Below are 25,054 nucleotides of genomic sequence, written 5' to 3'. Positions count from 1 at the left end.
AAGTTCCAGTTTTTGGTGGCTGACATCCTTCATAGAGTATATCTAAGAAATCATCAGTATGTGCACAATCCAGATGTGAACATAGACACACGTCCCTGCATTTCTAGGCTGATGGGAGAACTCTGATCAAGGAACACCCCTCCACACACACACACACACACACACACACACACACACACACACACAGAGCGTGTCATTGCCTCATATAGGAGTTTATTGCGTTAGCGGGGTATCTGAAGTGTTTGTATGTCAAAACTTAGGAAACTTCACGTTCAGGGATTTCTGATTGAACACCAATGAAGATGCCAAGTTAAATAGCCCATTGGAATGAAACAAATAGTTCTCCTGGGGCTCAGCCAGAGAGAACAGCCAGCAGCTTTGGTTCTCGGGGCCTTGTGCGGGTCTCACCAGCTTGTTTGTTTGTTTTACTAAAGTCCAGATAGATTGGCAAGACCACTAAATTAGTGACTGGCAACTTGGTCTCTGCTGTGAATCCAAGCGTTGCTCACACCTTTCTCCTTTGGGAATGGGTGGTGGCAGGGTGGGGTACATTGAGCACAAGTGGCGTGTGACTGGGGAGGGGCTCCTGTCCCCTGGTTCACTGCAGGAAATGGACCGGAGTGCCCTCCACTGCTCTCACACTCCCTGGGGCAGCCGCCAGCAAACACCAGCTCCGAAAGAAAACACTTGTTCCCATCAGCAGAACCAGACCCCTTTTATCTGAAAACATTTATTTTAAAAGAATGGAAGAATGGCCTTTTTTTTTTTTTTCCCTTTCCAACAGAGGTTGCAAACTGGCAGCCTTTGGGAAGGATTCAGCCTGTAAAACTTTTTGTTTGGCCTGCCTGCTGTATTTGTTTCTTCGTTTTTATTGTGAATGAGTTGCTTGCATTTTAGAAAGAGGCATCTCAAATAAAATTTTAGATTTTGGCTTCTCTTGAAAAGCTGGAAGGTTGGTGTCCCTGAGTCAGCCTCACTCATGGCAGCAGTGGACTGCGGCTGGGTAGGAGCGGCTCCGGTAGCTGGCTCTGTGAGTTCCAGTTTGCCACAGTCCCTACCACTCCCTATTGCTTGTTAGACACTGAAGCCAAGCATCACTTGCTACCTGTGAGCATACTTACAGTGTTACTTGTTTTTTTCTTATACCTGTTCTGTCACCTGCCTGGATCCCATTAGCATTTGGGTTTGGGACCCCTGATTTATGATAATAGGCATTGGATTAAGCTCTGATTCAAGAAGAGCCAGTGGAACCTGGCCGTGTTCCCTTACCTGTTACATAGTCATAGTGCCTTTTCCTGTCACTTGAGTTCATGCCTTCCTGGTTAGCTTTAGCTCTGCGCAGGCCTGGGAGAGGGTAATCTATTTCTCCATGTAGCATTTATTTTCATGCTTGCCTTGTGTTATGAAATTTCATATTCTTACTTCGTTAGCCCTGTCAAATGTCTGTTATAGGAGGCACTTTTACTGTGGTTGCAACCTGTTTTGTAACCTTGGCTTGTGTTTTTAAAAACCATACCTTATTCTCCTGGGGTTGGTCCACTTGTTTCCCCCTTGGTAGGACTCCAAGGAGGGAGACTCTGAGCCAGTTAGCTTTGGTCTCATGTGCACAGGCATTTCACCACTGGCCCAGGCCTTCTTGCTTATGGGGCAGCACAGCCTTCACAGCCTCTGAGAGGCTTGGGGGCAGGAGTTTCTAAAGCAGTGGGCTAGAGGAAAGTGAGGGCCTCCTGTGTGAGGGCAGACACTGAACGCTTTGTTGCAACTCAACTTGGTTGCAGATGGGCTCTTACTTCGGCTCCTCCTTATGCGCAGTTGACCTGAACGCGGATGGCCTCTCTGACCTGCTGGTGGGGGCCCCCATGTTCTCTGAGATCAGGGATGAGGGGCAGGTCACCGTCTACATCAACAGAGGAAATGTGAGTACACTGCTGGGTACCAGGCCGACGGGTGTGGGAGAGGGACATCTGTCCAGCGAGGGGCGACCCGACGCCACGCTGGGCCATGCGCTGGGCTGCATTACCCAGAGGAGGTGAAAGGACATGCTTCCTACCTTCAGAAAGCTCAGCATGCCATTAATGAAAAGCCGGACACAGTGTTGTCACTGCAGACATATAGCGGTTGAGAAAAATCGTAATGTCTCTTGTTTGATTTTGAGTGTTTATTCTGTACCTGAAATTGTTCCTCCTATTTTCTAGTAAATGATTTCCACGTAATGTGCACATGGTATTGGGGCTCCCTGTTTTTCAGATAAAAAAAATGAGGCCTGCGGCACATAGCTAGAAGCAGTGGGCTGGAATTTGAACCCAGGCCAGCTGGCTCCCTGGGAGTTGTGCTGCCTGCCTGGAAGTATGTACACAGCGTGCCCAGGGCAGTCAAGCAGCCTCCTGGAGGGCGCCATGGCTGGGGAGAGTCTTGAAGGAGTAGGAGTTAGGCAACAGGCGGGGGTGGGCTTGGAGCTGGGCAAGTGGGTTGAGGCCTGGGGCAGCAGGACCACTTAGTTCTGGGGGTTGGGTGGGGGCCAGTGCAGTGGCCGAGGGCCGTGATCACGATTTCCCTTATCCTGCAGAACCGTGAAAGGGGTGTGATGGCATCAGGAAGATGCCTCTGCCCCTCTGCAGCTCAGTGAGGGGATGGGGACGCGCGCGGGGGGTCGGGGAGAAATGCACCAATGGGGCGGGAGACGATGAGAAAGCAGAATCTATTCAGCATCTAGAATTAAGAACGTCCAATGAGAGTTAAATGCATCAGTTTTGTCACCAAGCACGAGAAAACGCTTATGAGGTAATCAGTGAAAAGCAGGATAAAAACTGCCTGTACAAAGAACCTTTAAAAATATACAAAATACATGGAGAATGTTCATAACAGATCTCAGTGGGTGGTAAGGCTTGGGTAGATTTTTAGTTTTATCTTTATCCAAAGAGCAAGAATGTAATACTTCCATAGTAAAAATAAAAAAAAGTGTACTTTTAAGCAGTGATGAAGATGCTAGTTATCCTAGTTTGATAACTCATCCAGTTGGAGGGGACAGTGGTGTTTAACTCTAGGTGGGCAGATGTCACAAAGAAACAAAGCCATTTGAAGAGGAGCCAGGGAACGTTAGAGCCTTGGGCTTTCTTGGATGCTTGCAGACTCTGAGAAAGTGGATCTAAAACCTGGGAGCAAACGTACTTCCTGGTACCTGTTGCAGTGATGCCTGGCATGTGTATCCCCGTTGTTATCCCAGGGAAAGGGACAGGCAGGTGTGGGGAGAAATGAGGTGGTCATTACGGAGATGAGAACAGTGATGTTCAGCAGCCACCAGCTACTATATTGGTAGGAGAATGAAACATTCGTGTAGGTATGAAATTGTCAGGCAGTAAGGTGACCAGCACAATAGCTCGACAGTGTGTCTAAATCAGGGTGTGGATTCTGGGAGCAGGGGAATTCCCCCAGACACACTGTGCCCACGCACTCCAACCCCCAACCAACGTATCTTAGTGCCGTGTGGCTACCCTGAGTACCAGGGCATTCCATCTGTTGAACCTCGCCCTGTCTGATTAATGATTATGAAGCAGTGCAGAGGAGTGGAAAAATGACGACTTTGGAGTTAAATGGACCTGGATCTTGCTTTTTCCACTCACTAGCCTGTGCAATGTGGACAAATAGCTTAAAATTAGTGGCTCAGTTTCCTCATCTGTAAAGTGGGGAGAATCATAAGGTCCAGTCTAAAGCCAGACCCTCCCTGGGATGGCGTGTGGGTGTGCAGTGGGTCCAGAATACCTCTACCCTGGGGCATGTTTAGATGTTCTTATGCCTCAAAATCTCAGATTGTATTTTAATAGTCTGATACTGACATGTCAGTGATTTGGGGTAGAGTGGCTATCCTCAGATGGCTTTTACTGCCACCACACACCGTTGATCCCCTCCCTCTGTTGGGTGGTGTTTGCTCAAGAAATCCAAATCTGAGCCACACGATACGGGGCACAGTTTTGTGCATCCCCACCCCTTCCCTGGCCAAGAACTCTACTGGGTGTTGGGTTTTCTGAACCATGACTCTGTCAAGATTATTGACCACATACACCTTGCAGAGCAGCTCTGTAAACTTGTACTAAGTGGGACAGGAGAGAAGAAATAGAAATATGCACGCCCACGTAAAACCACTTCGGGGCACAAAAGGTAGGGGCAGCTGAGAGGATTTTGTGGTGACAGGTGTGTAGGTAGGTAGGTTTATGGAGTGTCAGGACAAGGGAGAGATGGAGTCACTGGCCAACATGAGAAGCCTCTTCCCTCTAGAAGGCATCTCAGGCTGTGGGAGGCCCTCCTGCTGCACAGGTGAAAGGGACTCGTTTTGCCAGCAGGAGAGAGAAGCTTGGGTGACCGTGATTCTGCCCAGGTGTTTCCTGTCGATGGGTGTGCTCCGGACGAGGCAGTCAGAGCTTTAGTTTTATTGGGGCTTTTTTGGTTCTGGTTTTGTTTTGTTTTCCATTTTTTCCTCCATCCTGTTTCCCAGGGAGCCCTCGAGGAGCAGCTGGCCCTGAGCGGTGATGGTGCCTACAACGCACACTTTGGAGAGAGCATCGCCAGCCTAGGCGACCTTGATGATGATGGGTTCCCAGGTCAGTGACCTCGCACCTGCCCTCTGGCTTCGCCCTGGCACCAGGTGTTCCTGGATCCGCCTGCCCACTTGGAAGGCTCCTGCAGGGAGGGGAGCCCTCAGAGGAGATGTTCTCGGTACAGACATTCAGGGCTGGGCTCAGAGCGCACTGTGCTTTTGCTTCGCGTGCTACCGTCTCAGCAGCCCCGACCTCTTGGCTGTCTGTCTGCCGTGCGAAGGAACCTAGGGCTGGGCCACTGGGGCTGCTTGTTGCAGACTTGTTTGAACCAGCTCCCTCCCGCCCCCAGCGGTTGTTCGTACAATGAGTGAGGAGGGACTTAGACCTTTTCAGCCCTGAGAGAGACAGCAAGCAGATGGACTTGAATATGTCCCCGCTGAGCGGGTGGGGCTGTATGTACCTGATGTCAAGTTCTAGCTGCACTGCAGATTCCTTCACAGTCTCTTGGCTCCTCTCTCTGGTCTGTTCAGTGCCACCTCCTCTTACTGTATACGCAGTAGACGGACATCAGGACCTGTAGGAGCCATGTCACTAGGGGGACGGCTGAGGTGGAGGACAGGCTGGGGGGCAGCTCTTGCCTCAGGCCAGACATCCAGGCTCCTTTGATACCCTCACACTCCTGGCCAGAGAGGATCCTGGCTTGAGGTCATGTGAGCACTGCCCCTCACCCTCGACCTCACTTCTGCAAACTCATGAATTTTGTTAGAAGCAAAGGGAAGAAAGTCAGGAAGATCTCGGCTTTGTTCCAGGGGCTGTCAATTTGTGAGGGTAATGATGTTTTTTTGGGAAGTGAATGCCATTTTCTTAAGTCCCTTCTCCAGGAACAGAATCGACTTTCTCAGTTATGCAATAACCATAGTTTATGGAATTCCCCTGACAGAAATTCGGGTGGGTGGTTTATATTTGCATTTCTTTTATTGGATGGGTCAATGACTTTTTTCTGTGAGGATGAGGTAGGAAGTTTTCTGGAACTAAACCCTTCTCAGCTTCAATAATTTTCTTTCTACCCCCTTTTTCCCCCCCTGCTAAGAGATTGTGTGTCTAGCTTAATGCCTGAACAACCAACGACCAAGAAATTTCTGGTATGGAGGGACCCAGTTGATGGCAGGAATTAGGAAAACTCCTTATATTACTCCATATGGCTTTCTAACCCATAGCTGTTTTTCTCCCCTCAGATGTGGCCATCGGCGCACCCAAGGAGGACGACTTCTCTGGGGCTGTCTATATCTATCATGGCGATGCTGGCGGGATTGTCCCTCAGTACTCAATGGTAATTGCTGTGAGAATGACATGGTAACTGCCCATACATTCATCCGACAGACACGTAGGGAACCTTTAGTCTGTACCACACCCTGGGGTACAGAGGAAAACACAACATGGTTTCTACCTTCAACCTTCCCGCCCTCCAGTGAAAGAGACCATTGGTATTGCTTATTAAGTACAAAAACACGTTCTGAGACTCCCCGGTTTGCTCCCAGTCAGGGGTGCATCCTGCCTGTGAAGGATTACATCCACACCCTTCCCCACAGTTAGAGTTATCTCTTGAAGAAGAAGAGGTTTTATTTTTTTAGTTACTCCTTTGTCAAACATCTGTGCAAGCCAAAGGAATATGTTGTAAAATATAATTTAGAGAGACAGCGGTCCGTGGAGGAGGGGCTTGAAAGCTGTCACGGGGCTGATTGCTGCAATTGGCGTTGCAGTGAGGGGCTGGTCAAAGCTCTGGCCTTGAGCCCCAGACTTGGGAACGTGGAAGTGGAGAGTTCTGTTTTTTGCCGTATCAGCTTGGTGTTCAATCTTGCTGATGGTGTGAAGCCCAGCCCATGGGAAAAAGGAAGTCACTTTCTTGACAGAAGCACCATCAGGATATTTGTGGATGTCTCTGTCTGGAGTGGCACAGGCCTGTGTCATTCTCCCAGTGAGTGGGTCAGTGACAGAAAGGGACTGAGCACAAGTTGAGAACTTTCCAATCAGCAAATATTGATCTGTTGAGCACTTCTTATGTGCTTACCACGTCCTACTCATGCTTCTATTTCTCACCATGAAGCAGCTGGCCTCATATCTTGATTATCTGTAAGGAAACAGAACTCTCAGCTGAGTCGTGTTCTTGTAAAATGTCCTATAAGTGTTCTGTAAAATGAAGTATTAGGAAAGTATCCAAACCTGTTCCGGTACTGAAGTCTGTAGGTAAGAGACAGACTTTACAAGTGGATTTTAAGAGCCAGCACATAAATGTAAGTTCAATTCATGCATTCATAATTGTTCTTCTTGCAGCAGATACAAGTGAGCTGAGTAGAGGTTGAGGGTTGGTTTGTCACCAGCTTCCCGCGCCCTCTCTGCTGGGGCCAGCCCAGCTTCGTGGCTCCCACGCAAGGCAGAGGGCAGAGAGGAGGAATGCTCTGCCCTCTTCTTCTCTTTAGTCCTTGTCATAGTCCTGTGAGATGGTGCCTTGATTATCTACCTTGTCTTTATGAGGTGCCTCCAGCCCAGACAGGTGACTTCATTTGCCCAAGCAAAAGGCTTGTAAGTGGCAGTGTGACCACTGGAACTTTGCCTGACTCCCAACCTTTTATTATAACTACGCCCTCAGCTCCACATTGGAGGAAGTTTCTGGAAAACTTAGAAATATGGAAACTTATTTTGCTCTGAAGCACACACACTCCAAGGGGTATGGGTCTCCTCGGACCACCCTCTTCTCATTAGAAATGAATAATGGTGACAGGAAGCTTTTAGGTGACTCAGCCAATGTGGTAGGAGGAAGAGGGCTTTGGGTGCAGGTTGGGGGCCACATCCACATCAGGAGGGCTGTACGGTCTGAGTTAGGGACCCTCTTCATGATGTGACAAGCGGGAAGTCATCCAGGGAGACTGGTCCTCCGGCAGCCGCCGAGGTCACTTTCCACGCATCCTCCTGGAAACTTGTTCCCGGACCTTGGAAGCGAATCACACAGAGAGGCAACCTGTCAGAGACCCCTGCTTCCCCTCCTCCCACAGCCCTCCAGTGTTTTGTTTTGTTGCTGGGTGGAATCCCTGCAGAGAACTGAAGTACAGAGTTTGTGGTTAGCATGGAGCGTCTCTACTAGGAAGCAGGGATCAGCAGCTGGACACGTCCTGCCTCTGTCAGCATGCCGGCAGGCTCCTTAGCTTCGACAAAGAGAAGTGGTTTGGGGTGCTTTAAAAAAAAAAAAGAAAGAAACAACTATGCTTATACTTTTTCAAGCTGCTAATATGTATATGATAAGGTCAGTGATTTAAAAGGAAAAAAAAAATCCTTTAACGACAGATTCTTCAGGGCTGGGGTCTGGACAGAGCAGGCATTGTGCGGGTGAACCAGAGGAAGAAATAAGAAACAGCTCTGGGCAAAGGAGTCGCTTTTCTTTGGCCCAGACTGGTATTATTTCTGCCGGATAAATTGTGAGATCAGGGCTGTAGTTCCTCCACTTTACTCTTTAACTCATTCCTCTTTCTTGAGTTCATCATGAAAAGTGTTGATTTTAAGATCCGTGTGTGCCTTTCTCAATTTGAAAGCCCCCTGGGCATGTCATGGCAGCCCCTGTGATCTTTCTCCTGCTGTAAGGACACTGCCTATAAACCTGGGCAAGCGGAGGTTTTCCAAGGCTCCTGGTTTTCATTTAGGGTTATTAGCATTGAGCAGACTTATCTTCCCGGCTTTATGGCCTAATGGCCTGCAGATGTCTGTGGGATAACTTAAGCCTGCATCGCCACCCCCAAATGGACCACCCCTTCACTCTTCCCCCTTGTCCCAGCCACAGCAGAGCTTAGAAATGCAGACCCAGGGTGAGCTGCTGCGAGCATGGTTAGACTACGGAGCTGAGCTGGTCTGCCTCAGAATGTGGCTTTTAAGAACTAGACCTACATATATGTTTGTTTAGACAGAGCCATGTGGGATGTGGAGCTCTGCCTGTTAGCAAGATACATTTCTTCAGCGTTTGCTACAGTGCTCTGATTTGTACCGTGATGCTTGCACATTTCCTGTTGGATGGCTTGACTGAAGATGGCAAGTGGAAGGTTATTCTCAGTGATGGGCTCCAGGGAGGGGGGTGGTCCCTGGCGTCTCCATCTGTCGATCCTATGGAAACTCCCTCTCCCCACTCTCATGACTTCTCTGCAGGATGACTCAGTGAGGAAAAGGATATGGAAAGAGAGTCCAAAGTGAGCCCCTGGATATCTGTAAACCTGGTTCCGATAGGGATTGTGCTATATGGCATGAAAACAAAGCGTTTTTCTTATCATCCACAGTGAGGGCATTGGGAGGTAAGCCTCCCCAAAGAGACTGTATAAACAAAGGGAAGAAGGAACAGGTCAGATCCCAGGAGATGGGACTTTTCTGATTCAGGAAGTTTGATATCTTTTGAGGAACTGTGCCACGCAGATGTCGATGAATGACGAAGGCCGCTAGTACAGTAAATAGTCCTGAACCAAGGCAGCATGTGTTAATCTAGATTGAACTTCATGATGAATAAAAGTACAGATTCCCCTTGGGGGTAGACCTGTGAGCTCTTTTTTTTTTTTTTTTTTTAAAGATTTTATTTATTTATTTGACGAGAGGAAACACAAACGGGGAGTGGGAGAGGAAGAAGCAGGCTTCTAGCGGAGGAGCCTGATGTGGGGCTCGATCCCGGAATGCCAGGATCATGCCCTGAGCACTTAATGACTGAGCCACCCAGGCGCCCCAGAGCTGTGAGCTCTAACTGATTGATTGGGGGGCTGCCTTTTAGGGAGGAAGGTTGCTTTAGCTGATTTTTAGGATTTCCTGCAGTTAATAGAAGGTTCAGGACCATGGAGCTCCAGATTATCTAGATAGGACAGTCTCATCCTGTCTGTGAAGCCCTACAGCCTAAAGATCTTCTGGTCTGCTTGACTGAGCGGCAGTTCCGTGTGGCCGTCTTTTCCAGCTAGACACGCTCATTGCCCTTCCACCCAGGGAAGGACTGACAAGCACCTCCAAGGAGAGGGGCGTCCGTGTTTGGTACGTATTTGGGTAGAGAGACCTAAGGAAAACATGGTCTTAGAATTTCAGCCAGCTCCACCTGTGCGGAAACAAAACAGGACCGCTGTTGGAAATGGAAGTAAACATCCACTGTGAACTTCATCTGGCGTGTCAAAACATGAGCACGCTAGTCTAGGTGGGTTTTTCACCAACACTCAGCTTGGGAAAATTTTTAAACAATGACATGTCGCTAAGGCAAGGGGCAGTAATGGAGTGTGTGGTATTCAGCCGTGTGCTAAAAACCCCAGGATCAAATTAGGACTACAGTTTTCTCTTTCCACAGCTTCGGGACTGAGTGTCCAACGGAAGCTGCGTAGAACAGTCACGGGTTCTTATTTACCACTGTGCTCCTATCTGGTGACTCAATTTCCCTATTATCTGTTTCAGAAACTGTTGGGCCGGAAGATAAGTCCGGTTCTGCGGATGTTTGGGCAGTCCATATCAGGAGGCATTGATATGGATGGAAATGGCTATCCTGGTAAGCTGTTTTTCTTTAAAGGCACAGGAGATAAACGAAGATAAATGCATGAGGTAGAGTCATTTACAGTCTGGTTAAGCGGTGGTGACATTTAGGATGAGGAAAATTCCCACAATAGAATGGGGTGCTTTGCCTGGTGTTTGATTTTAAGGTGTTGAAATTTGTTGTGGGGTTTTAGAATGATCTCTTCTGAAGACTTTAAGCACCAAAAGGATGGATTGATTTCAAAAGAAACAAAAAATAAATAAATGAATGAAAGAAAGAAAAGAAAAAAAAAGAAGAGAAAAAGAAAAAAAAACTGATTTCTGTGGTGGCAGCTCTTTCTAACGAAGGAAAAAAAAGCACTGTCCACGTTAAAAATGATAGCAAAACTTCATGTTTTCCTCGATCTTTAAGCATATTCAAGGCTTCTTACCCTTGAGAGGGGAAAAAGGAGCTGGGCACCACCTTTCCCACCTTCTAACCCCTGCAAGAAAATTGAAATATTTGGAGCAAAAAAGAAAACCATGCCCTCTCTCTGATGGACAAAACAGACCTTCCCTGCTCAAGGCTGGCTGCCTTGTCTTCAGGGTGAACTAATGCCTCGTGGTGTTTGAGGCTAATTGAATAAAAATGTACCATTTCCCACCTCAAACTCAAGTGTTGTCCAGTTTAGGGAAAATGGGCTGGGCAGGGACATGGTAGTTCTTCTGGGGTTGAAGGGGACAGAGTGGGGCGAAGGGAGGAAAGACAGATGAGAATATGAAAACATCCGAAATTGTCCTGGAATTCAGGAAACATTTCCCTGAAAATGCAGGTCATCTTGCTGTCTTGAGGAAGTATTTCTTTCCACTTAAGATGCCCCAGAAGGACTTCTGAGATCCAGTGCGGTACCGTATGAGGGCAGTGTGTCTGGTAGTTTCTTACAGGGAGCAGTTTTGATCATTTCTTGTGACTTTACGGAGCCAGAAGGCGGGGATAGGAAAGGGTCATTGCTGAAGTTTTTGTTCCTGTGGACTGTCATAGGACTTCCTAGGTCACAGAAAGCAATTCTTCTTGTTTTGGGTAATTTGTGGCTGTCCTGAAATAATACCTGATGTTGAGTTCGCACTTTAATATATGCAAAATGCTCCCACGTGCGGTACAGCTCTTACAGTTAGTGCAGCAGGCGGGTAGAGGTGGGGTGTCCCCCACTTGATACACAAGGGTACTGAGCCACAGAACACTGAGGAGCCTGGCCGGAGGCCACCTCGTGCACTGTGAGCAGGTGTGTTCACGCTTCACGATCCATGTGAATTTCTTACATTTTTCTTTTCTTTCTTCTAAGATTTCTTACATTTTTATTTATTTGAGAGAGAGTGAGCACACAAATGGAGGGGCGGGGCAGAGGGAGAAGCATACTCCCTGCCGAGCAGGGAGCCCAATACGGGACTTGATCCCAGGACCCTGAGATCATGACCTGAGCCGATGGCAGACGCTTAACCAACTGAGCCACCCAGGTGCCCCTGAACTTCTTACATTTTTCATAAAAGAAATGACAAATTCCTCAGGTTCTTGTATTTTCAAACATCTAGTCAACTCAAGAAGACCTGGAAAACAGCAAAATTAATGAGCACACCCAATTGCAGAAATTTTAGCAGCACTATAATTCATGGATTTGCTGTTTCTTTTTCCTTCATGAGGACATTGTACAGACACGGGGATTCAGGCTCTCTTGGATTCAGATGCTTGCTTCTGTAAAGTGGTAATGGGAACCCAGGACTAAGGAATTTATACTCGAAGGGAAGAAAGGCAGAGAGCTATTGGATGAGTATATACTTCATAAATTAAAATTATTTAAGAATAAACATTACTGGGACACCTGGATTGTTCACTTGTTTAAACGTCTGCCTTTGACTCAGGTCATCGTCTCAGGGTCCTGGGATTGAGTTCCGCATCAGGCTCCCTGCTCAGCGGGGAACCTGTTTCTCCCTCTGCCTCCCCCCTGCTCGTGCCCTCTCTCTTCCTCTAACAAATAAGTAAATAAAATCTTAAAAGAAAGAGAGAATAAGCATTACCAGCTAATACTTGAGTCTTGGTTTGTAGTGTACTACGTATTTCATGAATTTTCTGATTTAAATATGTGATTTAACATATGTCACATGTATTTTAAAAATTTAAAAATATTTAATAACTAATATTATGTTTAGTAAATATTTAATAGATGTTTTCTGATTTAAATATTATGAAATAGTATCAGGGGATAATTATGTCTGCAGTACAGACAAGGACACTCTGAGAGATTCTGAGGTCACACGGAATGAGGGGTGGAGCAGAGATGATTCACATGTTCTGCGGAACCTAGAGCTTTGTTCCAGCTCATTTAGTTCTAAGTATCTGTCTCTCTAATTCACTGGTGTCCAAAAAGATACATAATGTGAGCCACATATATAATTTAATGTATTCTAGGAATCACATAAAAAAGATAAAAAAATAGGTGAAATTAATTTTAATCAATATAAAAGTTTTTGAGCTAGTTCATGGTTTTTGTACCAGCCACATTTCAAGGTCTCACCAAGCCATACCCGGTGATTGGCTGCCACGTGGGTCAGTGTGGCTCTCACTCTTACAAGATCATCGTATGGCCCAGAGGAGGGCTGTCAGGGGCCCCTGAAGTCAGTGCTGGGCTCCCGTGGTTTTGGACCTTGCTGGGGGTGGGTGGACTGGGAGGGGCTTTAACACGTCTCTGAATGCTATAAACTTCTGATTTTCAGATGTAACTATTGGAGCCTTCATGTCTGACAGCGTGGTTCTTCTAAGGTGAGATGCTGCTCTCTTGCTTCTCGGATTACATTCTTCACAGTGGGGGCTGGAATTCGGTGATGGGGGTGGTTGGGGGAGTTATTCACCGATAGTCAGCTGTTCCCTCTGTCCTGTTCCTGGAGGTGCTGGGGAAGTGGACATGCGGCCTTTCTTTTCTTGTCCTGCTTACCCCCTATGGCAGAGTTTCCAGCTGGCGGGCCTCAAGTGGCTTGCAGCTCTGAGACGGTAACATCCCTGGGACTTAGGGTGGCTTCAGCCCTAGCGATTTTGCCTTTTGCCCCGAACAGCTGCTTCATTAATGTGTGTACACGATGTCATCGTTTCCTACGGGTGCCAGGACCCTCAGGGGCTCTGGAGCAATGCCTTGTCCCAGCTCTTCATCCCCACCTTGTCAGTCCCCAGATCCCCAGGGGCTGGGAGCCTCCTGCCCTGTGGACCGCACTTCCTTGCCCGTGGAGGCTGAGGTGAGGGACGGGAACCCATGCAGTCCATGCAGCCCGAATCTCTCCTACAAAGGCTGTGGGCTGCCATCCCACCGTGAACCATCTCCAAGTATTTCTGTCTGTATGAGTCAGAGGAGGCAGAATTACCCTTTGGAGTGGGAGCCAGCTCCTAGGTTTTGTTAATAACCTGATGGCAGAACTTTCTAAAATAGGCCAGTGGGATCTTAGAGCTGGAAGGGGTCCCAGAGGCCATGTAGTTGCACACCCCAGATTCTTCTCATTCAGCAGTGCCTTCAGCAGTCTCTGGCTGCAAGGCACCTGGCCTCCCCCTGAATGACGTGCTGCTAGGGTGAGAGCTTAGTAACTTTGGAGCAAACCAGTTAACCCCCCCGCTAATGCAAGATGTTAAATTGTTAAGGAGGCAGAATCGCCTTCGGTTAGGTGGTTGAACTCTGGGGCCAGGCGGCCTGGGTTCGAACCTCTACTCTGCTGTTGGGAGGTGGGTTTCCCCAGGTGAGTCAGGTAGCCCGTCTTTCAGGATTCTCACCGGTTAAACAGGAGAACAGTAGTACGTCCCTCACTGGGTCCGTAGAATTCTGTGAGTTAGTACTACATGCAAAATGCATAGAATAGGTAGGTGGTCAATAAATGTTAGCAATTCATAGATAACTTACACTAAATTTGCCTCCTTAAAATTCTGCTTCTTGATCCTATACCTTGCACGTAGCAGCCCTTCAGTATTTGACGGTGGCATGCATGTCCCCCGGGTGGTGACCTCACTATTGCCATGTGATCAGATCTCTGCTTTCTTCATGCCCCCCGTCCTGTGGGTCGGCCATTTCCTCTCAGGTAAAACAGCTTACATGGCCTCCAGTGACTGAGGTGACACTTCAGAAGCTGAGCTTACCCACCGCCTTTGTGGTGTCCTTCGTCCCCTCTTGGCTGTCCTGAGCAGCTTGCTCTGGGTCGTCACGATTCCTCTAGAATAAACTCTCTTCCCCGGCTCTCGCAGTTGAAAACAGTTGCTCTTAAAATTGGGACCATCCGACTTAAGGTATATCCTCTAGATTCTGCTTTTTCATCATTCTTATATTTTATAAGCTTCCAGTTGTGAACCTCAGCCCCAAGGGACTTTTCTTTTTCTCTCCTTCTTGGTGACATGTGGCCTTGTCTGGGAGTTTTGCCCACACGTGGTTGGAGATGTAAAGTGGGCAGTTACACGGCAGATAGGAGCCCCAGGCCCCAGCTCGGGGTGGAGGCTGAGGCTGGTGAGGGGAGATCATTCAGGGACAGAGGCAGGGTCCTTCGGGGAGAATGCCAGGGACTATTTATCAAGAAAAGAGGCTTTAGGAGAGGGGCTGCAGGGCACTGCCCGGACGAGGTGGTCAGCAGAAGGCCCTGATAGCCGAGGGAGGCGTATGGAGGGACGAAGAGATCCGAGATCCATTCCCTCATTTGTTCAGCTAATATTGTTGACCTGTGGCGTGCAACTATATGCCGGATCCTGGGTGCACCTTCCAGAACCGTTATACAAGCAACTAATACAACCAGTATTTGCTAAGTGCCTCCCACATGCTAGGCACTGCTTAGGCTCCCACATACTTAACTCTTTTTGGATGTTCTTGTTTTTTCTTTTTGTGTGGAGGTGTAATTTGCACACAGTAGAGCCTGCCAATTGAGGTATAGTGCTGGCTGAGTTTTAAGCAGCGTGCATGCGTGTGTAGCTGCTGTCCCCATTAAGATAAAGAACATGTCCATCACCCCAGAAAGTTTCCTCCTGCCTCTTCCCAGTTATGCCCCGTCCTGACGGACAACCACGGGTCTGATTTTCATTGCCAAAGATCAGTTCTGCCTGTTCCAGAATTTCACATAGGTGGAGTCATGTAGTACACACTCTCTTGGTTCCGGCCTCTTTCACTCAGTACAGTGTGTCTGAGATTCATCCGTGCTTTTGTGTGGTGTTCAGTTCTTCTCCACTTACTGAGCAGTAGTCCGTTGATTGAATACACTGTAGTTTGTTCTTCTGTTCTCTTGTTGATAGAACATAATTTGGGGGGGGGCAGAAGAAGAGGGAGAGAGAGACTCTTAAGAGAGAATCAACCCTGAGATGATGACCTGAGCCAAAATCAAGAGTCGGATGCTTACCCGACTGAGCCACCCAGGTGCCCCAATAAAACATATTTAATTTTTAGTTTTATTAACAACTTTATAACCTAGATATTATTACTATTATTTCCATTTTATGGATGAGAAAACCAAGTGACATTGAAGTTTTATTAACTTGAAAAAGGAGATAATTGTAGATTGTGGTCAGTGCCACAAGGACGATAAGGCGGAGTTCTGTGGTCAAGGGCACCCGCCTGCATCAAGCCCAGCAGAGAGGGCCACATAGTCCTGGTGGAGGTGGCGGTGTGAAGACAACGGTGCCCTTGGCTCTGGCAGGTTGAGAGAAGTGGGATGCGGCAGTCAGATCACTGTGGGTGGGACAGAGAAGGAGAAGCAAGAAAACAGATGGTGAAGTTTGACTCCTTTCCAGAAGCTTGGCTACAAAGGAGCAAATGGGATTGCCAGGCAGCTCAGAGATTAGGCTGAGAGTCTTTGAAATCTCTCCTGCTCTCCTGGTCCTTTCCTGTCCTGCAAGAATCAGAGGCGGTCACCTTTGGCTTCACCCTCATCCATACAAACCTTGCCCTGACCCCACTCCTGAATTGGGGCCTGAAGAGACAGAGGGAGAAAGGGACGAGGATGAATGGAGGTTGAGGGAGAAGTGGGAGGTGGGCTGCGGTGTATAGGCTGTGGGTGGCAGAGGCCTCATCTTTGAGCCAGGCCCCAAGATTGGAGCAGGCCCAGGGCAAGGTTCAGCATGGAACCTGGGTGAGGGTGACCACCTCAGGTCTCTTCTGGGAGCAGGGAAGGCAAGCTGGTGCCTCTTAAGAGAGGGGCAGGGAGGAGCAGGCAGAGGGGCTGCTGAGTATGTCTGAGGGGCCAGGAAGGCTGGACATCTGCAGTGTTATCTGTTTATAAGGTGCTGGACGTGGCTGAATGACTGTGGACAAGAAGGTCTGGAGACGTCAGCCTGCTAAGCTAGGCGGGCCTCTCAGGCATGGCATAGCCGACCGGCAAGTTAGGTAGACTTTGAGTCCCCTCAGAGTTTGGGTGGGACCAGAAAAAGAAACCACGCGTGTGCATGCATGTGAAACACACCATGCCCATTCTTACACATCCTCAGGAAGAGAGTCCGAGTGCGTACGGGCTGGAAATCCTTTGGGCTGCCACTAAGGGAGCACCTAACTGTGAGAGGCTTTGCATACATAGACCTTAATTAGCTGCCTGGAGGAGAGTGCCCTTCAGGGGGGGTCCAGGCTCTCAGTCTGTCCTCCTGTGTCTGTCCCACAAGCAGCACTACCCCCACAGAAGGCTGCGGTGATGGGAGCGATACCCCATCAGAGGGCATCCTGACTGGTTTTACCTGGAAATAAATATAGGTGAAGTACAGATCTGCCTTGACTTAGGGAGGAGTTAATGTTATGATAAACCCATCATAAATTGAGAATATCCTAAGTGGAAATGCATTTACTACCCCTAACCTCCTGAACGCCATAGCTTAGCCTGGCGCACCTTAACTGTGCTCAGAACACTTACATCTGCCTGTGGTTGGGCACAATCATCTAACACTAAGCCTATTTGATAATGAACCATTGATTCTCTCATGTAAATGATTGAATACTATGCCTAAAGTGAGAAACAGAACGGCCATGTGGGTACAGAAAGGGTGTCAGTGTAGGGGCTGTTCACCCTTGAGATTGGTGGCAGAGCCCGGGAGCTGTGGCCCCTGGCCACCGTCACCACACAATCATCCTGCATAGCACCAGGAAGGGGAAAGATCCACGTTCACAATGTGAAATTCGGTTTCTACTAAATGCATGTCACCCCATCATGAGGTTGAAAAATCGTTAAGTCGATCCGTCATAAGTCAGGGAGCGTCTGTATCAGGATTTGAACTGTCAGAGTCATCAGAAAAAAGTATTCTAGCTACCAGCTTTTTAAAAATCTAGTCTTGAAGGCATTTGCGGTGCTGTCCTTAGGTGCCCCTTTGCTTTTCTCACTGAGGCCTGCACCTTTGCAGGCAGGACTGTGGGCTGTCCCCGCTCTGCCCTTGCTGATGTTGCTCTCTCAGATTAGCTGGGGAGGGCAGGGCTGTGTGAGGGCGATAGGCGCCTGGTGCTGTGCCACTGAAGTTCAAAGGAAGCGATGAGAGAGTTTAGGAAAGATTTCTGGGCTTTCCCTAGTCCGAAAACAATTCTTGGACTTGAAACAGGTTCAAGGGCCTGATCTGACTAATGTTGGTGAGACGTGCTTCTGAAGGTCTTTGTCCTCACCTCGGAGGATTCTGTGTTGACAGCGTCCATCGACGTCAGTTTGCCAGCCTGCTCACCCTGCCTGGCTCTGCAGGGCTCTGCTGTGAGCGGGGACCCGGTGGCCTCCCTGATACCGTGGCCCCTGGGATGCTGGGGGCGGTGAGGCCTTTCTTCCATGCAGTGACCAGGCAGGATGTGCCCTGGGCAGGGTGGAGACCAGCTCTCCCTGTTTTGTGAAACTTTGGGCACTCCCGTGGTTTTCAATCCCTGGCACCCATTTAACACCCTGGGTTTTTGAACACCTATCCTGAGGATGTCAGGATGAATTTGCTGGGGTCCTAGCCTTTGAGGGGCCTGCAGGCTGGTGGAGCAGGCTTGAAAATAAACAAGGACCTTAATTAGTAAGTGAGGTGAGGTATGAACATAGGGCTGGGGCCGTGGAGGGGGGCATCCGACTGCCAGGGGTCTTGGGGAGTTCTCCCTGGAGAGGGAACATAAGCTGGCTGTGGAAAGGCTCCAGGAGCAGGGTATTTGTTTTTTGTGTGAGTTATAGCATCTTCTAAGAAAGTTGGAAGGCCGGGACCTTGGATTTCTTTCAGGCACTGTTGTCTGACATCTGTTGGCCTCACAGCTGGATTTTCTCTGGGAGACTTACCATTCCCTTGTACTTGTCACAACTCTCCCGGTCTTGACCCATATCCATGGCAGTGGTGGCAGCAGTGAAAATGCCTCACCCCCGCCCCCTGGGCCACATGTCTCCTCCTTCCTTCCCTCTTTCCCTGAGGTTTTCCTTAATACTTTCTTTTCTGAGAGTTGTGTTTCTTTTCCCCATCTGTCTTGTCACCGTGGGCACTCTGTGAGGTCATTGTACACAAGGGAGGTCATTGTTCTCAAGCCACTAATGCCCCTTAATCTTGTTATATCACCCCAGTGGCATGAAGGCCGGGGCTCCTGAGATGTAAAAGGGTCTCTTTGTGAGGCCTGGAGGGGAGAAGGTTAAGCCACAGCTTTGGTGAACTGTCCCTGAACAGGTGTTTGCACTGAGAGCAGAATGGCCTGAGTCACTGTCAGCTTTTGTCAGCCAACCCTGGGGATCTATGGAAGGTGCAACAGGGATGCAGTGCATCTTTCCAGCACAGGGTGGGTGGTGGTGGTGGTGGTGGTCCATGTTGGTGATAAGGATGCAGATGTTTATAGGGTTTCACTTGCTCCTGAGGCCAGGTGGGTTGATTTCTTCAGCTCTGAAGTGCTTTGCTGTTATCAGCTGGGACTCTGTTAATCAAGTTCTTTTAGAAAAATACTTATTGAATTGAGGGGAGTAAACGAAGGGGGAGGTTTGACCCACTGGATGCAACTGGAACTCTGCAGTTCCTGCTTACAGAGACAGTAAATGCTTTGGGGGAATTCCCGATGGTACATCTATTTCCCGAGTCCTGGCATCTGCTGTAGGAACTCCTCTTAAATATATTACTATCTTCCTAATAAAATGGAAATCGGAACTTAATTGGTGAAATTTTAAATAATCACCCAACATCTGGTGGTTCATTTATGGCTTCAGCCAGATGTGATGTGTTTTATTAACAACTTATTTGCCTTTATTATTGGGAAGCTAACCATTAATTTATTAGGAAATAAGTCGCTTCTAAAACCATGAAAAAGTATTTACAGGGCACATTGGCCCTTCTCTCACGGGTTATTTCATGCTTTAATTAAATGCTGGGCTGAAGGCCTAGGATTTCTCTTGCTGGGTTAGTTCTTGTTTGGTTCTGGGAGCACGACTAAGTCACCTACCTCTCTTGACGTGCAGGGCGAGACCGGTCATCACGGTGGATGTCTCCATCTTCCTCCCAGCCTCCATCAACATCACGGCGCCTCAGTGTCACGACGGGCTGCAGCCTGTGAACTGCCTGAACGTCACCGCCTGCTTCAGCTTCCATGGCAAACACGTCCCAGGAGAGATTGGTAATGAGCCACTGAGTTAGGGCTTGGGATGGCCATCTTAGCTGGAGTGGGATTGTGGCCGCTGAGGGATTGTTCTGGATCCTTTGCTCTCACTGTGCATTCTGGCTGGTTTTGCAGGCAGCAGACGCACAGGCCAGACACCCTCCCTCTGCAGTGCATGCTCTTTTTCTGCTTCCCACAGTTTCCCAATTTAACATAACCTCCAGCTCTAGAACAAATAATATTTGACCCCAAGCATCCTTTCCCCAAGTGTGTGACCAGACTGAAACCTCACTGGGCCCCACAGGTGTCACAGGCCAGTGGGACTTGTGGAAAGGTAGTGACTGGAGCCTGGCTCTTCCAAACATTCCATTCGATTAGAGAAAAGAAGTGGTGGGTCGTTGAAGGCGTCCCCTGAGCCAGTGGCACCAGCCAGACGTCAGGGCCTTAAGCCCTTTCCTGTGGAATCTGACACCAGGGATGGATGGTAGGATTGGGATGCTGAGGGTTACGAAGGCTTAGACTTACAAAAGAGGGGAAGCTGCTGTGTCAGCCTCAGATAATTGAAAAGAGACAGCCGGCCCTGCTGTTTCTGTGGTCGGGGAAAGCCAACTTGTCAGCCCAACTCCGGAGATCCAGTCCCTGGGATAGGATAGGATCAGTGTGGAGTAGAGTTCCGAGTGTGTGGTCACCTGAAGGAAATGAATCCGGAACACTCGTGCAGATTAATAGGCGCTTTGTTTTTACTTGAAAAGATGACTTAATAATAGAAAATAGAATTCTAGGAAAATAGAAAAAACCCCACAAAACAATAAGGACCTGGATACTGCTTTTCTTAGACATTCTTAGAGTCAAGTGTCTCCTTTCCCTATTCACAGTGTGGTCCCTGGACCCAGCGGTACCAGCATCCTCCAGGAGCTTGTGAGAAATGCAGAATCTCAGGCCTCACTCTGGGTCTCAGAATCAGAATCTGCATTTTAACAAGATCCCACAGGGTCCGTGTGCACATTTATGTTCGAGAAGCACTGCTCTGGAGGGCGTGTGTGTGTGTGCGCACGCACATGTGCGTGCGCTGCTCCAGTTCTCAGCTGCACCTTGAATGCTGTACGTTATTTAACAGTGTGCTAATCCTTTTAGGCTAACGGTCTCATTGATACTTTATCTTGATCTTCAGGTGGATTGAGTAAGTTCAACAATCAAACCTTGAACTTGTTCATAGAGATTTCTTTTACAAGAAGTTAGAAATTTCAAAACTGAATGTAAACATACCATGAACTCAGAACGTGGTTGGTGAGAAAGGATTAACAAACGTTTTATATAGAGCACAGTGAGAAAAAGATCATTCTCGGCTAGGAAAATATTTGCTCAGAATCACATAGCTACTGGTGAAGCCAGCAGTTGAATCCTGGTTTGATGATACTTAGTTTTGCTTTCCAAAAACTATTTCTCCTCTCCTCCCCAATTACTTTAAGACCTCAGTCTCTAGGGAAAAATGTTTTTCTATTGGTCCTAGGACTCCTGTGTTCTCTGGCTAATTAGATGGTATGTCTTCTATCAAATACCAACTCATGATGTAGTTGGACTCCATTAAGAAACATTATAAAAGAATTGTTGAGTTGAAGGTTTACGTTGGTGTGCATAAAAATAAGCAGAACTATTCTAGAACTCTAAGCAAGTGATTAATAGTTCATGTGTGTTCATGTGACAAATGTTTATTGTGTGCCTGCATGTGCCAAGCATATCCTCATGGAGCCTCGAATGGGAATTACAGAGTTTCTATTATTTTGATCCTGAAGTGGTGTCCACAACTTCCAGGCTCTTTAATGACATCACTGTGGTGGTAATGAAGGTAATTTGGTGTTGCAGCAACAGAGAAGAAGAAACCCAAGGTGCGATTTTGGAGCAAGAGGGATTTCAGAGCCCAAGTCAGGTGGTTGAGTGAACTCTGACAAGAAGGTTTGTGGGCTGAGCCAGGAGAAGATGTGGGTGTCTTCTCAAGCTGCTCCCCACCAGTGGGCCTTCTGGGCCCCAGTCACTGGGGCCGCTTTCATTGACCTCTAGGCAGAATTATAATGAAGTCTAGGATTAACCATGACCCCTGAAGAGTTGGGGAATAGCAGGAGAAACAGGCAGTTGGGTAGCACACGGTACCGCCCCTAGTGGGCAGTGTGGAGCAGGCGGGCTGCTGCCCATGTGCAGGGGGCGGACTCTGAGTGGCAGTGCGCTCCCTCACTGCATTCAGACATCCCTTTACAGTCTAAGCGGCATTTCTCCACATTTAAGATTGAGGCTTAAAGATCATGATAACTGGAGAATTTTGGTATCAGTGGGGCAATGCAGAAAATTATCCATCCTGTTTTTCTTTGTCCTCCCCTGGCATTGAGGGAAAGGTGCTAGATCTCCATCTTTGCAGAAATCTAGTATAACGTGAGCTGGCAGTGGGCTGTGGAGAGACTTGAGGAGGGGAAAATGGGCAGCCATTATGGAAATGTGATAGAAATCAGGGAAGTGGCAGGTAGCTTGTGGGGGTCCAGCTGGGGTGGGGTATCACTGGGGTCCCGCACAGAAGGCAGTGCTTGGCTCTGCGTGGTCAGGAAGATCAGGTCCCTGGTCTCCAGGTAGTAGAGGGTGGGGGCACCGCCAGCCTCTGCTGTCTCCCGGGCTTGGCGTCATTGCCCAGTCGTCTGTGTTGGGAACCCAAGGCCAGGGCTCTAGTGATGAGCCTCCCTCTCTTCCACTGCTGGCAGCTGCAGAGAGGCCCTGGTGCTGGTGGGTTTGGCCACGGAATGCCTGGCAAATGCATGTCCGCCTTGGGCAGACCTTCCAGGCCCCTCTCAGGGCCTGCATACCCAGGGCTGACTTGTGTCCGTAGAATGGCTGCCCTGGCACGGTGTGGCTGGCACCGTGCAATCAGGGAGCACCAGTGGTGTGCTGGGTACCTCTGAACAGCTGTCAGAAGCATTTTTTGTCTGCTGGCATCTTGAGCCCCAGGACCTCCCCGGGGAAGATTTGGGGAGCCATAGGCGTATCATGTTACTTACAGTCTGGCTGCTTTGGTTTCTTCTGTCCTGTAGGACCTGGTGGGGAAGGCACTCCATTCTCCTCTTCATTTGCTGCTTTAGCACTGGAAAACCACAGCTCCCACTTGGTCTCAGGGGTGTTCAGGGCCAGCTGATTTGCCAAGCCACTGGAGGGGCAGCTGTGGCCTCTGGCAGGACCGTGGGAACTCCAGAAATTCTCTGTAAGGGGTGACTCTGCCTTGGCCCCTGGAATGGCAGGATCCAGTTAGGAAGACAGAAACCAGTTATTTTGACAGAATTTAACATTGGGAATTGGGAAAGCAGGTCACAGAGGACCTGGTAGTCACTGCCGGAAGTAGCCCCCACTTCTGGATTGGCACCAGGGGGTCTCAAAGCATGGTCCCCAGTCCAGCTGCAAGCAGCAGCATGTGGGAATGTTAGAAATGTGCATTCTAACCGAATCAGACCCTGAGGGGGGGGCCCAGCAACCTGCCCTTCAGCAAGTCTCTGGGTGGCTGAGACCTGAGAACCCCTGGTCAAGCGGACAAAGGGAAAAGGTCACACTTGGGGTAATCAGAACCTAGAAACTTGGAGAAGGGACCCTGTGGACCTGGCACCTCAGCCTTGGGGGAGGGGGCAGTAGCTAGTGCTGCCGGTGTCTCTGAAGGGTGCAGTGGGAAAAAAACTGAAACTGTTGGAACTAGCTGCCGGGGAAGACTGTTGCTGGGATAAGATGATAGGAATAGGAAGCAGGCAGGAAGATGCAGTCCCTTCTCCCTCCCCCAGCCTCCCTCAAGCTGTCTATCTGGGTTGAGCCCCCCACAGAACCCCTGGCAAAGCAGAAATGAGGTGTGCAGAGTGCCAGACCCAGCCTTGCAGAGCAGGGTGGGCTGGGAGCTGAGAGACAACAGCTTCATAATCCAGTCCAGCAAGTAGCCAGTGACACGGAACTGCTGAAGCACCTGCTGGGTCATTAACCAACAAATAGCTATTAAATTCTTAAGAGTGCGGGACTATGTGCTCCCTGGGCGCAGAGCAGAGGCCAGGCCAGACAAAGCCCTGGCCCTCAGGGAGCTTGCATTCTGCAGGGAGGGAGGCCGATGAAAACAGCCCATGCTCCTTCGCTCCCCCTTCTGGATGTGTCGGGGCCCCTTTGTGTGGTAGGCCCTCCTTTCCGTGCTGGGGTGCAGGCACTCGTCCAGCTGCAGGGGTTCAAAGAACAGATTTATAGCCCATTTCACCAAGCAGTTTAAAACAAGAGTTCTGCCCATCCCAAGTCTTATTAATCACTTCATTCTTGGCCTGGAAGGCAGCTTGTGACTCCTCGGAGCCATAAGTAAGGGTGGTGAATGCTGTGCCTGGAAGCGTTCTGCCCCTTACTCTCGGGGCTGAGCCTCTACCTACTTCCTGGCCAGGCTACAGCCTAAATGTGCTCGTCAGTCTCTGGAGGCTAGGGATCGAGCCAGCAATTCTGGACTCTCACCAGAGTGCTAAATGAAAACCAGGGAGGGATGAGCCCTAAATGGTTGTGTTTTGTGCTCTGATCTGGCACCTCTTATTTCCATGGCTCTCGGAGCCGTGAGCAAGCAGGGGTGCCTCCCTGCCTCGGGATAAGCAGTGGAACCCAGGTCCTGAGAGATGGCACAGGTCATCCAAGCCAGTAGCTGGAGTAGGGTCAAAACCAGGCTACTTGTCCCCAGACCCTTTCTCTGGCTTTGGGGGGGTGGGTACGTTTCTACTCCAGAGAGCATTTACACACACAGAACATTCTCTGAGCTCCTTGTTGTCTCTTGAGAAGCATGGAGATGGGATAATGAGGCAGATCCATGTTATATGAGGTATGGGGTAACCTAGTCTAATAATTACCACCTTGTTCCTTTGTGGGGTGGGGAGCAAGCTTAGGAGAGCTAGTAAAGGGGGAAATACCCTTTGTCCCCCCTTCTCTTGGGAGACTCTAAGGGAAGCTCAGTAAGTCTGGAAGGAGGATTTATTCATAGAATTTCACAGCTGAAATCATGTTGTGATGGAGAATGGGAATGAATCAAAAACTTGCTGGGACTGACCAGAGCTGAGTTGATGCAAGACAGCTGGTTCCCTCCTGGCCTAGGCCAGTATGGGGGGCCCTTGGGAACCAGCTGGGGGCAGGGGAAGGAGGAGGCTGCAACATGATTTGGGGCTGGTCAGCTTTTCCATCAACATGACATCATTCGACATGGCATGGACACAAGCTGCCAGAAGGAAAACCTGAAGCTGTGGCCTGTGCGGTGGGAGTAGGCGCTAATCAGAACCAGCCCCCTCCCCGGGACGGGGGCTGGTTAGCCTGGCTTGCATTAGGGGCAGCCCCCCTCCCACGGGACCAGGCTGCTGGAGCATACCAGCTGATTGGCTGCTCCTCTGGCATCTCTTCCGCTTCTCAGGGGCTCCCTTTCAGACG

The 25,054-nt window shown here is 49.1% G+C and overlaps 1 protein-coding gene across 1 annotated transcript in view; it reads left to right on the top strand.

Moving 5' to 3' along the window:
* The window catches only part of ITGA9 (integrin subunit alpha 9), a 332,075-nt gene that overhangs the window by 43,807 nt on the left and 263,214 nt on the right, over nucleotides 1-25,054 (top strand). Inside the window, exons 8-13 of the mRNA XM_034662244.1 lie at nucleotides 1,779-1,916; nucleotides 4,490-4,595; nucleotides 5,768-5,862; nucleotides 9,987-10,077; nucleotides 12,810-12,855; nucleotides 19,467-19,621. Coding sequence (XP_034518135.1) covers nucleotides 1,779-1,916; nucleotides 4,490-4,595; nucleotides 5,768-5,862; nucleotides 9,987-10,077; nucleotides 12,810-12,855; nucleotides 19,467-19,621 — 631 coding nt within the window. The remainder of the gene's footprint in view (nucleotides 1-1,778; nucleotides 1,917-4,489; nucleotides 4,596-5,767; nucleotides 5,863-9,986; nucleotides 10,078-12,809; nucleotides 12,856-19,466; nucleotides 19,622-25,054) is intronic.

The sequence above is a fragment of the Ailuropoda melanoleuca genome, chromosome 6 (assembly GCF_002007445.2).
Source record: "Ailuropoda melanoleuca isolate Jingjing chromosome 6, ASM200744v2, whole genome shotgun sequence".
NCBI classification, from domain to species: Eukaryota; Metazoa; Chordata; class Mammalia; order Carnivora; family Ursidae; genus Ailuropoda; species Ailuropoda melanoleuca.
This window is presented reverse-complemented; position numbering and strand designations above follow the sequence as displayed.